The 13,068-nt window shown below is 42.2% G+C and overlaps 1 protein-coding gene across 1 annotated transcript in view; it reads left to right on the top strand.

The window, feature by feature from the left end:
* XYLT1 (xylosyltransferase 1) overlaps positions 1–13,068 on the top strand; it is a 309,757-nt gene that overhangs the window by 242,709 nt on the left and 53,980 nt on the right. The window contains exon 6 of the mRNA XM_077275109.1: positions 6,818–7,034. Within this exon, the coding sequence (XP_077131224.1) occupies positions 6,818–7,034 (217 nt within the window). The remainder of the gene's footprint in view (positions 1–6,817; positions 7,035–13,068) is intronic.

The raw sequence follows: 13,068 nt of genomic DNA, 5'->3' as shown, positions 1-13,068 counted from the left end.
AGTCGCAGCATGCTGTGATTTTACACACACGTCAAATAAGCTTGAGAAAAAATACGGTGATGTGAGCTGTCCCATAAATTAACACTGGTCCGAGTGCTATGCGATGTTTTCTCACACTAGTCCGTATTCTACGCTAGTGGGACCGCGGCCTAAAGATCGTACTTACTGAAAAAGGCTTGTGCTGAAAAAACAGTAAAGGTTCTGTCCAGGCTTGAGGTTCAAGTCCATAGTCACTCTATGCGACTGCAGACCATACTTGTAAATCCTCGCAGTGTGCGCTGTTAGGATTCGACGATGGCAGAAGTGGGTGGATGCGTGAACGCAAGTATGCAATTTGCATATATGCGGTCACATGTCGACTAAACATGCGCTGCCTTTCTCAATCCAAGTGAACTGAGTGAGGCTGAATACGTCTAGTCGGAATGTGGCTGAAAGTGTCCAAGTCGCATATTTGTGGTCACATGACCGCTCGCTTCGGGAATCGGTAAATCCTGACAGCGCACACTGTGAGAATTCACAAGTCTGCAGTCACATAGAGTGACTGCAAACTTGCACACTGAGCCTGCACAGACCCTTTAACCGTGATGTTATTGTGATGATTTACTTGTGATGCTTCAAGTTATTTCTTAAAGGAGCAATGGATGTAAGTTGTGGTAAGGATTGAAAAATGATGGGAAAACAGCCTGTTATTTTAAATAGCTCGCCAATATGCATCAAAACAAAATTGTGCCGGTATGTTCCAAAACTGACACAACCACCTATTCTTTATGGCTTGGTGAAACGTATTGAAGATATAGCAGGGAAAATTGTGAAAAAGAAATACAAATTATCTCTGCAATCACTGAGCCTCAATTGCTGTTTTCTGTAATAGCGGCTCTGGGAACAAATGAAAAAAGCTAAAAATAAAGAAATGAAATATAAAGAAATAATGCATCATAACTAGTTTATCATTGACGTATAACTGCTAGTCTGTGCCGCACCACTACAGGTCCATCTTTGGTCACCTTTATTAATGAGCGAGCATGCTCGGATAAGGTGTTATCTGAGCATGCTCGTGTGCTAATAGAGTATCTTTGGCGTGCTCGAATACTATGTTCGAGTCCCCGCGGCTGCATATCTCCGCGCAACACATGCTGAGATTGCCTAACAAACAGCCAGTCCCTACATGCGTTGCAGCTGTCGAACATCCACGAGACATGCAGCCGTGGGGACTGGAACATATTATTCGAGCACGCCGCAGACACTCTATTAGCACACGAGCATGCACAGTTAACACCTTATCTGAGCATGCTCGCTCATCACTAGTCACCTTGCCTATTCTCGATGCTCCTAATAACTCATCGAACAGACGCCATATCATACAGCCCAATATTACACACTAAAACTAGAGATTGAACCAGTCCATAACCCCAGTCCATCATAGTTGGCCCATTTCAAGCCAAACTCTTGTTTCATTAAAATTACAGAAAACAAGCGTGTATTGGCGCCCCTTATTTATTTTCTACATAGGAGTGTAACAATTTTTCTCCAGTCTACGCCAGCAGAATATGCAATTGTGGGTTATTGATGTGGGCTGGGAAGTGATCCTCTGAGAGATATATATGTCAATCCTTGTCATTATAATTAATTATCACCCCTTGCATCGCCTTCCATGCTGCGTCCTATGTCACTCCCAGTGTACAAATCACAAATTAGGGGCAAGCTGTAAGGTCAGCATGCATTCAGACATGAAACTCATTAGCAACATATTAGCAACGAGACAATAGCAGCTAACTCTGATTTATATTGAGGCCGTGGTTTTGTGTAATACAGCTCATCCGACATAGAATATAATGTAGAAAGAATATTGTTGGGGGAGGGGCAATACAATTCATTACCATTTTTGCTTTTGACGGACATTTCATATATGTGATCTGCTGTGCTGTATTGTTGTTACTGTAGTGTATATATTTCGGTTTAGGTGTGAATTAGTATAAGCCAGTACTTCTATAACAATCTGAAAGGGAATACATTATAAGAAAATAGCATCTTATTTGATTTTTTAAATTGAATTAACCTAGCTTTTACTTTTCATGGAAGTCTGTTGCAATGATCGGAGTTCTGGGGGAAGTCTGTTGCAATGTTCAGAGTGCCGGGGGAAATCTGTTGCAATGTTCGGAGTTCCGGGGGAAATCTGTTGCAATGTTCAGAGTGCCGGGGGAAATCTGTTGCAATGTTCGGAGTTCCGGGGGAAATCTGTTGCAATGTTCGGAGTTCTGGGGGAAGTCTGTTGCAATGTTCGGAGTTCCGGGGGAAGTCTGTTGCAATGTTCGGAGTTCAGGGGGAAGTCTGTTGCAATGTTCGGAGTTCAGGGGAAAGTCTGTTGCAATGTTCGGAGTTCCGGGGGAAGTCTGTTGCAATGTTCGGAGTTCCGGGGGAAATCTGTTGCAATGTTCGGAGTTCAGGGGGAAGTCTGTTGCAATGTTCGGAGTTCCGGGGGAAGTCTGTTGCAATGTTAGGAGTTCCGGGGGAAATCTGTTGCAATGTTCGGAGTTCCGGGGGAAATCTGTTGCAATGTTCGGAGTTCCAGGGGAAGTCTGTTGCAATGTTTGGAGTTCCAGGGGAAGTCTGTTGCAATGTTCGGAGTTCCGGGGGAAGTCTGTTGCAATGTTCGGAGTTCTGGGGGAAGTCTGTTGCAATGTTCGGAGTTCCGGGGGAAATCTGTTGCAATGTTCTGAGTTCCGGGGGAAGTCTGTTGCAATGTTTGGAGTTCCAGGGGAAGTCTGTTGCAATGTTCGGAGTTCAGGGGGAAGTCTGTTGCAATGTTCGGAGTTCCGGGGGAAGTCTGTTGCAATGTTCGGAGTTCCGGGGGAAATCTGTTGCAGTGTTCGGAGTTCCGGGGGAAATCTGTTGCAATGTTCGGAGTTCCAGGGGAAGTCTGTTGCTATGTTTGGAGTTCCGGGGGAAGTCTGTTGCAATGTTCAGAGTTCTGGGAGAAGTCTGTCGCAATGTTTGAAGTTCCGGGGGAAGTCTGTTGCAATGTTCGGAGTTCCAGGGGAAGTCTGTTGCAATGTTCAGAGTTCAGGGAGAAGTCTGTTGCAATGTTCAGAGTTCCAGGGGAAGTCTGTTGCAATGTTCGGAGTTCCGGGGGAAGTCTGTTGCAATGTTCCCAGTATCTTCCCACACATAATCTCCAGTTCTCCCAAGACCTCCTTCTCTCCTCCACGTGCGTATGTTCCTCACTCAATCCCCTCTAAGACTTCTCCTGAGTATTCCCCATCTTCTGCAATTCTGTGGCCCAACACGTCCAATTATCCAGCACATTCACATCTTTCAGATTGGACTTGAAAACTCATCTCTTCAAGAAACTTTACAGCTATCAATGACCCCTTGCCACCTCACTACCGCCAGAGCTGCCACAACCTCCCAACCTAATGTCTCCTTCCCCGTTATCCTGTAGACTGTAAGCTCTCCTTTCTTTACCACTCTGTCATTTTTAGTACGTTCATTGCAATCTATAATCATATTTGATACATAACCCCTTTGCATATAGGTATACCCTTAGAAATGAAACATAAACCTCATAAAAAATGAATACAAAATACTCACGATACAAAAACTAAGAATAATAAACCTCACATAAGTCGGAGATAATGCAGAGTAAACTAGAGCCACTTCCATTCATTGTCTAATTTACGGTAGACGGTGGTATAGATCTCATAGGCTCCTGGTCTTAGAGTAAGGGTCTATATCCCACCAGCTCTCAGTTTGCTGAAGAATTGTAGCCACCATAAAGCACAATCTGCTGTTCTGTACTGGTAATACTGGGAGGGTGTGTCTTGAAGCTAAAAAAATAACTACAACATCGAAAAAAATCAAAGAGATGACATCTCTTCTAAAGGAAACTCGAAATTGAAATACATGATATTGACAAGCCCCAGTTATAAGAGATCGCCTCATTCTGCTTCTTCGGCTGCTGCTTTGCACTCTGCTGGCTCATCCGCTTATGCAATAAATTCAAAGCAGCAAATTCTACCAGGAAAAGCGACAAATGCAAACAGAAATTAGAAGTAATTTCACTTTTCCGAGCGTTCGTAGATAAGTACATAGTATTATAATTGTAATTACCAAGCAGCAAGTCTAAAATTATCCATTATTGCCTGAGATTCTACTGTTGGTATTAAAGGCTGCCTTGGCACCTCCCGTTCTCCTCGCAAGGCACTGTGACTTATGAGTCCTCCTATTTACATCTAAGATTGTATTTTGCTTCAGTGCCAATGACAATTCTTGAGTTACAATTACTGGAAGGTTACGCCGCAAATGTGTTATTTTCCTGTCACTCAGACATTATTTTATTTCTAAATAAGTATGTTTTGTACTTTTTGTTTATTCGCGCCAGATACTGTGATAATGGTAGTCAGTGCAGAGGCTTGGATTTTTTTTTTGTTTGTTTTTTTTTATGTTTTTTTTCTTACAGGAGAAAATGTAAAATGAAATAGAGCTATAATTGGATTACAGGAATTCCATTACATGTGTTGAGGAATGTTCTAGTAACTAAATGTATGGTATACAGGGGTCCATCCAATGGGGTCTTGACAGGGACTTGACCCTCTCTGCTGTCAGCGGAGAGGTGATCAGAATTCCCTGTATGGGGGCAGCCTATCTACTGACAGAAATAAACGAAGGTCCCATGGGAGAGACTGCATCAACCATGCATTGGTGACCTATCTTCTGGATGTGCCATAAATATACAAGATGGGAAAACCCCATTAATGTTGTGGAAAAAGAGTGGTCAACTCCCACGGGAAGGACCCAGATCACATAGGATGAAAAAATTGCGGTTTTAATATTGATGCGTTTCGAAGTTATCCAACTTCTTCCTCAGGGTGCAACCACTATCCTGAGAAGAAGCTGGATAACTTTGAAACGCATAGATATTAAAACCACAATTCTTTCATCCTACGTGTTCTGGATCCTTTCCATGAGAATTGACCAGCGCTGAAAACCACTCTTTTTCCACCAGATCAATTTTCCTGGTCCTGTGAGCCGTGGGCTTGCGGCATCTGTTTAATGATGCTTTAATATTATTGTGTCTTTACAGCCCCATCAGGTGGCAAGCACCCCGCACCATATATTGTCACCACTGGATACAACCCTATAGCGATATTTTTGCTCCCTAGCTATTTTGGTATAATACCACATTAAGGCTCATGCATATGGCTGCATCACCGATTTGTGTTTTTCATAGGAATCTGTCACTGTGTTTTAGCTATGTAATCTTACGTCACGATGATGTAGGGGCAGATAGTCTGATTCCAGCGATGCATCATTTACTTTACTGGGTACAGCAGTTGTGATAAAATCACAGTTGTCTCTGCTGCAGATCTAACAGAGCTCTGTATAACTCCGCCCATGCCACTGATTGGCAGCTTTCTGTTCACACTGTTTATTGGCAGAAAGCTGCCAATCAGTGCTGGGGGCGGCGTTGGACTAGGAGGCACAAGACACCTAGTCCTGTTATGATAATTTACTGCTGATAAAACACTGATTTTATTGAACACATCCTAGTAAGTGACACATCCCTGGAATCGGGGTCTCTGCCCCTACATCATGTTGCTCTCGGATTACATACCACGGTCTGCTGTTAGATTCATTTTAATAGCTTGCTTTTGAGGGAGAGTTTGTTAATGTATTAAGATACCATAAAGCAGTACAATGAACATAAGGTCTATGTGCGCTTCAGTGGAGACTCCCTGGCATATGCATAAGGCCTTATGGTACATACTGTACAGCAAGGGTGCCATGTGTATACCAGGTGTTAACTTATACTGAGTCAGATTTTAAGGGCATGCAGATCTGCAGATTTTGATAAGAATTTTTCCACATACAGGATTTCAATAATTGCACAGCAGTGGGTCACAACCGTGTCATTTCTGGAACAGAATAGGAAATTATTATTTTTTTAAACTCAAACTTAAATTAATGTGCATTGGTGCATTATATTGTACTTCACTTTTTTTACTTTGAATTTGCTGTGCCCAGGTTTATTTCATATTCTACACTGAAAATCAGCAAATAATGTGCTGTATGTGCACATGGCCTTTTGTAAAAATTTGCAGTATGCATTATTACCACCAATAAGAAGGACAAAACAAACCCAAAGCGTAAATTAAAAGCATTATTTGTTAGACAATTTTAAAATCTACAAAATTAGGCAAATACAGAGGCTTCTAAGCACAATGCAGGGAATCACACAATGTTGTAAATAGCGGTAACACATACATGAATATACAGGTAGGGATACTTATCAAATATTCTTGTGTATTGTGAGATAAAATCTGCAAATCTGCACAAATCAATAAGTAGTGCACAAACATGTACTTGTCTCCACCGCCCCAACGCGCGTTTTGCTCTTTCTTCATCAGGAGTGCTCATGATCCAATTTGCGGAGCCACTCACAGCATTCTGCCATATTTTTCTCATGCCAAATCAGTCTGTTGAAAAAAAAAGCAGATCTGCACTGCTCTATAGTATAAGGTTGGTCGGAATGCTAGCCGATAAAACATAGTTATACGCTCGTGTGAGCGAGCCCTCAAGGACAGGTTTCCTGTCTAGAGAAAACGAGTTTGATTTGCTAATTAAGGGTATTTAAGAATTTATTCATAATTTCATTTTCTTTCTTTTTTTTATTCTGAGAGGACCCTTTTGTGCAAAGAGAAGAGTATGTGAAAAATCCTTCTTTTATGGTCATACATATCATTTTTTGTTTAAAAAAAAAAAAGGATTTGGAATTTAGAGCATGTTGATTTATACTCTGTTGCTTCCTTTGTTCTTACAGATTTATCAGAAAGCAAGGTCTGGACAGGTTATTCCTCGAATGTGACACCCACATGTGGCGTCTCGGAGACAGGAAGATCCCAGAAGGCATTACTGTAGATGGTGGATCAGACTGGTTTCTTCTAAATAGGAAATTTGTGGAATATGTGACCTTTTCCAATGATGATCTAGTTACAAAGATGAAGCGATTCTATTCCTACACTCTGCTCCCCGCCGAGGTATGATACATGTATACCGTGTCTGTGTTATATGAAACCATGGAGACTGCTGATTAGTTAACGAAGTCTCTTTACTTGGATCTAAGGTGTGCATTTTAATGTACTTCTATATGGAGCCTCTGCATGACGAACGTAGCATACCCGTCTTCATTAACCTATATTAAAGGGAATGTATCACCAAGACATTTCTGTACTAGGGGAATACTTTAGAAATGTCAATAAGCTAATTTACCTTTCATCAACCCCATATTACATGTATTAATTGTTCCCATATTTTGTATTTCTATAGATATAATGTGCATCTCCCTGTCAATTATAATCTATATCATGGCTTGTTACTGTATGAACCAGATATTACATGAACTATTACGCACCAGAACATTTTTTGCACTCCAAAGTGTCTTTATGCATTGCAGAACTACCGTAATTGACAAATTGTGCCATACCGGTAAACGTGTGAGATGGGTCTTCAGGGAGAAATTAATGTAGCTCAAAATGAAGACAGATATTAGACATCGCCCCTTAACTAATGTAGACCCTATACTGGAGCTTGAAAAGAAAGAGACCCCATAATAATGGATGTACGGCCCTGAAACTTTTCTTAGGTGTCTAGTGGTAAGATCCAGGAGTCTGATGCATTCTCAGGACTCATTTAGACGTCCAATTTTCCCACATACGAAAAAAACAGCACGATTATTTTGATCAAAGTTTGGTCCGGGTGTCAACTGTTTTTCTCATACGTGGAGAAAAAAAGTTTCTCCACCTTTTCCTTTCTGACAGTCCATGAAAATTGTTCCTTTTTTTCGCATGGACCAATGGACTTGCATTGCCGATTTTGATCCGACCTCATGAGTTTCCCAAGGACCTCTCGGTCCATGAAAAATCATGGACACATGAATGGCCCTATAGACAATCGCAGGTACGAGTGTTAGCTGTGAAATACACGGATAGGGCACAACGTGAAGGAGGGCATGGTCATTTAGAAATTTGATTACATCCAGTAAAAGGAATCTGTCGGCAAGATAGATCAGCTCCCCCCTAAAAAAAAACACATTGATATGAGCATGTGGGTCAGTGAAAGATAAATGCATGTGGACCTTTAAATCCACTATCCATTGGCTGAATCCAATCCCGATTTTTGCAATATGTAAATGAGACATTAAGTGCTTTGTCATGCTCCGAGCACTTAAAATGCTCTGTCGCCTGAGATTATTTCCATTACTAATAACCGTCTCTCTGTTGAGTGTTAGCTTATTTTGTCTGTGACATCAGGAAGACATGTTGAACTATCACTGATAGATAGGAAGAAGCTAACCTCAGGAGGCAGAGGTTCTTTAAGTGCTCTGGGTGTGACAAAGCACTAAACTCATTTGCCTATCATGAACATCATGAATTCCTCCGGATTCAATCAACGAATAGTGGATATATTGGTGCCAATGCTTTTATCTTTCACTGACCTACTCTACATGTCCATATAAATGGTTTAAGGGATTGATCTTGTTGACAGATTCCCGTTAAACAATATTTAACAGGATGGCTTTTATCTACTATGTACAAACAGTCTTTGGATAACATGCATTTCTTGGAGTTTGTTCCTCTGGCTGACCACAACCTGATCTCAGCCTCATATGTTCTTGCAGTTGAAGAATGGTCGCCAACAATAACAGATGGTAGGCCTCCTTCATATAGCTCATAGTGGTTTCACCATATTTTACTTCATTGGGTTGTGGGACTTGACCTTTCAGTCCACGACTACTACTATCTCCTTCAGGCAACCATGAAAATCTGGACATCCGTTAGAACAGTATGGTCTTCCAACAGCATCAACTCTCTACCAGTGGTGCAAAACTGACTGTTATGTGCCAACTTCTCTCCACTCGTGTGATAGTGCCTTTGATCCACTTTTAAACAAGACAATGACACTCCACCCTTCTGTGCCCACTCAAGACGACCAGGCCTGAGAATCACGGCTGGACAACATACAAAACATATTGGTCCTGATTCATTTCTGTGTTTTCTCCCAAATTCTTGTGGCATAAACCACCTTGAAATGTTGCAAGATTTTTGCACAACTTGTAGTTACATAAAAAATTTGAGACTCTTGGTGGTTTTACATCAGTCTTGGAGAGCTCCTCCAAAGTGATTGTAGCTAGCAGGACAGGGGTTGTTCACCCATCAAGTTTATCAGTATTTGAGTATTTGCACCATAATAGTAGCGTAAATGACTTTAGAAATTTACGACAGCTCTTAGCTGGAGTAACATTTCTGGCGCGGGTTTACGACAGTTGAAAGATGTACTTAATTCATTAAGAGGTGTGGGCTTTTTAATAAATTTGATGTAATGTAACTTACTCCAGACTTGCCTTCATTAAGACTGGCGCCAAAAAAAAATAAAGATCCTAGGTAAGCCCTAAAGTAATACCGAAAGAAATAAATTGGAGTATCATTTGGTATATATGTGACGTGTAGGAGCATGTTCACACTGGCCATTAAACAGACAAACCTTAGGTAGAAACAAAATGAACATATACCCTGCTATTAGTAAGTAAAAAGCATTAGTGCACATACATAGCATAAGGCGCTTAGTAAACTCTGTTGTTGATCAAAAAAAGCGTAAAAGCCAGAGTCAAGATGTACTCAGATGGTCCTAAGCCCTAGTATTAAAACCATACCGTGTATCAAAAATTACCTCAATGTGAATAAGGGCCTAAAAGGACCAGGGCCCAACTGTAGACGCCCAACAATAGGAAGCTATATAAACATAATGCCCAGCTCAAAGAAAGGGAAGGCTGCACCCTTACCTGCACTGTTGTGAATTTGCTTTTTGCTCCCTCTAGTGGTTACTAGTTTTTTGACTCTGGTTTTTCTGTCATTCCTTTTATCCGCACCTGGGTCGTTAGTTAGGGGTGTTGCTATATAAGCTCCCTGGACCTTCAGTTCAATGCCTGGCAACGTAGTTATCAGAGCTAGTCTGCTGTGCTCTTGTCTACTGATCCTGGTTCCAGTTATATCAGCTAAGTCTGCCTTTTGCTTTTTTGCTATTTGTCTTGTTTTTGTATTTTTGTCCAGCTTGTTCCAAATCTATATCCTGACCTTTGCTGGAAGCTCTAGGGGGCTGGTGTTCTCCCCCCGGACCGTTAGACGGTTCGGGGGTTCTTGAATTTCCAGTGTGGGTTTTGATAGGGTTTTTGTTGACCATATAAGTTACCTTTCTTTATTCTGCTATCAGTAAGCGGGCCTCTCTGTGCTAAACCTGGTTCATTTCTGTGTTTGTCATTTCCTCTTACCTAACCGTCATTATTTGTGGGGGGCTTCTATCCAGCTTTGGGGTCCCCTTCTCTGAAGGCAAGAAAGGTCTTTGTTTTCCTCTACTAGGGGTAGCTAGATTCTCCGGCTGGCGCGTGTCATCTAGAATCAACGTAGGAATGATCCCCGGCTACTTCTAGTGTTGGCGTTAGGAGTAGATATATGGTCAACCCAGTTACCACTGCCCTATGAGCTGGATTTTTGTATTCTGCAGACTTCCACGTTCCTCTGAGACCCTCGCCATTGGGGTCATAACAGTTTGCCAGGCCAGTATTAAATGTTTAATGCATTGCAGAAGAGGGATTATAAGAAAGAAGATTCTGAGTTTTTTTTTTCTTCTTCCCCTTTACCTCAGAGTGGTTATGCTTGCTGCAGACATGAATGTCCAGACCTTGATTACAAGTGTGGACCAGCTGGCTACTCGTGTGCAGGGAATACAAGACTATGTTATCAGAAATCCTAGGTCAGAACCTAAAATACCGATTCCTGAACTGTTTTCCGGAGACAGGTTTAAGTTTAGGAATTTCGTGAATAATTGTAAATTGTTTTTGTCCCTGAGACCCTATTCATCTGGAGATTCTGCTCAGCAAGTAAAGATTGTTATTTCGTTCTTACGGGGCGACCCTCAGGATTGGGCTTTTTCGCTGGCGCCAGGAGATCCGGCATTGGCTGATCTTGATGCGTTTTTTCTGGCGCTCGGTTTACTTTATGAGGAACCCAATCTTGAGATTCAGGCAGAAAAGGCCTTGCTGGCTATGTCTCAGGGGCAGGACGAGGCTGAAGTGTATTGCCAAAAATTTCGGAAATGGTCCGTGCTGACACATTGGAACGAGTGTGCACTGGCCGCTAATTTTAGAAATGGCCTTTCTGAAGCCATTAAGAATGTTATGGTGGGTTTTCCCATTCCCACAGGTCTGAATGATACTATGGCACTGGCTATTCAAATTGACCGGCGGTTGCGGGAGCGCAAAACCGCAAATTCCCTCATGGTGTTGTCTGAACAGACACCTAATTCGGTGCAATGTGATAGAAAAACCGCAAATTCCCTCATGGTGTTGTCTGAACAGACACCTGATTTAATGCAATGTGATAGAATCCTGACTAGAAATGAGCGGAAAATTCATAGACGCCGGAATGGCTTGTGCTACTACTGTGGTGATTCTACACATGTTATCTCAGCATGCTCTAAACGTATAGCTAAGGTTGTTAGTCCTGTCACCGTTGGTAATTTGCAACCTAAATTTATTCTGTCTGTAACTTTGATTTGCTCACTGTCATCTTATCCTGTCATGGCGTTTGTAGATTCAGGTGCTGCCCTGAGTCTCATGGATCTCTCATTTGCTAAGCGCTGTGGTTTTACTCTTGAACCATTGGAAAATCCTATTCCTCTTAGGGGTATTGATGCTACACCATTGGCAGCAAATAAACCGCAGTATTGGACACAAGTTACCATGTGCATGACTCCTGAACACCGCGAGGTGATACGTTTCCTGGTTTTACATAAAATGCATGATTTGGTTGTTTTAGGGCTGCCATGGTTACAGACCCATAATCCAGTCCTGGACTGGAAGGCTATGTCAGTCTCAAGTTGGGGCTGTCGTGGTATTCATGGGGATTCCCTGCCTGTGTCTATTGCTTCTTCTACGCCTTCGGAAGTTCCGGAGTATTTGTCTGATTATCAGGATGTCTTCAGTGAGTCTGAGTCCAGTGCACTGCCTCCTCATAGGGACTGTGACTGTGCTATAGATTTGATCCCAGGCAGTAAATTTCCTAAGGGAAGACTGTTTAATCTGTCGGTACCTGAACATACCGCTATGCGTTCATATATCAAGGAGTCTCTGGAGAAAGGACATATTCGTCCGTCTTCTTCCCCTCTTGGTGCGGGATTCTTTTTTGTGGCAAAAAAGGACGGATCTTTGAGACCTTGTATTGATTATCGGCTTTTAAATAAGATCACTGTCAAATTTCAGTATCCTTTACCGCTGTTGTCTGACTTGTTTGCCCGGATTAAGGGTGCCAAGTGGTTCACCAAGATAGACCTTCGTGGTGCGTACAACCTTGTGCGCATTAAGCAAGGTGATGAATGGAAAACCGCATTCAATACGCCCGAAGGTCATTTTGAGTACTTGGTGATGCCTTTTGGGCTCTCCAATGCGCCTTCAGTTTTTCAGTCCTTTATGCATGACATTTTCCGGAAGTATCTGGATAAATTTTTGATTGTTTATCTGGATGATATTTTGGTTTTTTCTGATAATTGGGATTCGCATGTGGAGCAGGTCAGGTTGGTCTTTAAAATTTTGCGTGAAAATTCTTTGTTTGTCAAGGGCTCAAAGTGTCTCTTTGGTGTACAGAAGGTTCCCTTTTTGGGGTTCATTTTTTCCCCTTCTGCTGTGGAGATGGACCCAGTCAAGGTCCGAGCTATTCTTGATTGGACTCAGCCCTCGTCAGTTAAGAGTCTTCAGAAGTTCTTGGGCTTCGCTAACTTCTACCGTCGTTTTATCGCTAATTTTTCTAGCATTGTGAAACCTTTGACGGATATGACCAAGAAGGGCTCCGATGTAGCTAACTGGGCTCCTGCTGCCATGGAGGCTTTCCAGGAGTTGAAACGCCGGTTTACTTCGGCGCCGGTTTTGTGCCAGCCTGACGTCTCACTTCCCTTTCAGGTTGAGGTGGATGCTTCGGAGATTGGGGCAGGGGCCGTTTTGTCGCAGAGAGGCCCTGGTTGCTC

The sequence above is a fragment of the Ranitomeya variabilis genome, chromosome 7 (assembly GCF_051348905.1).
Source record: "Ranitomeya variabilis isolate aRanVar5 chromosome 7, aRanVar5.hap1, whole genome shotgun sequence".
Classification (NCBI taxonomy): domain Eukaryota; kingdom Metazoa; phylum Chordata; class Amphibia; order Anura; family Dendrobatidae; genus Ranitomeya; species Ranitomeya variabilis.
The sequence above is the reverse complement of the archived record's forward strand: the minus strand, read 5'-3'. Positions and strand labels throughout refer to the sequence as shown.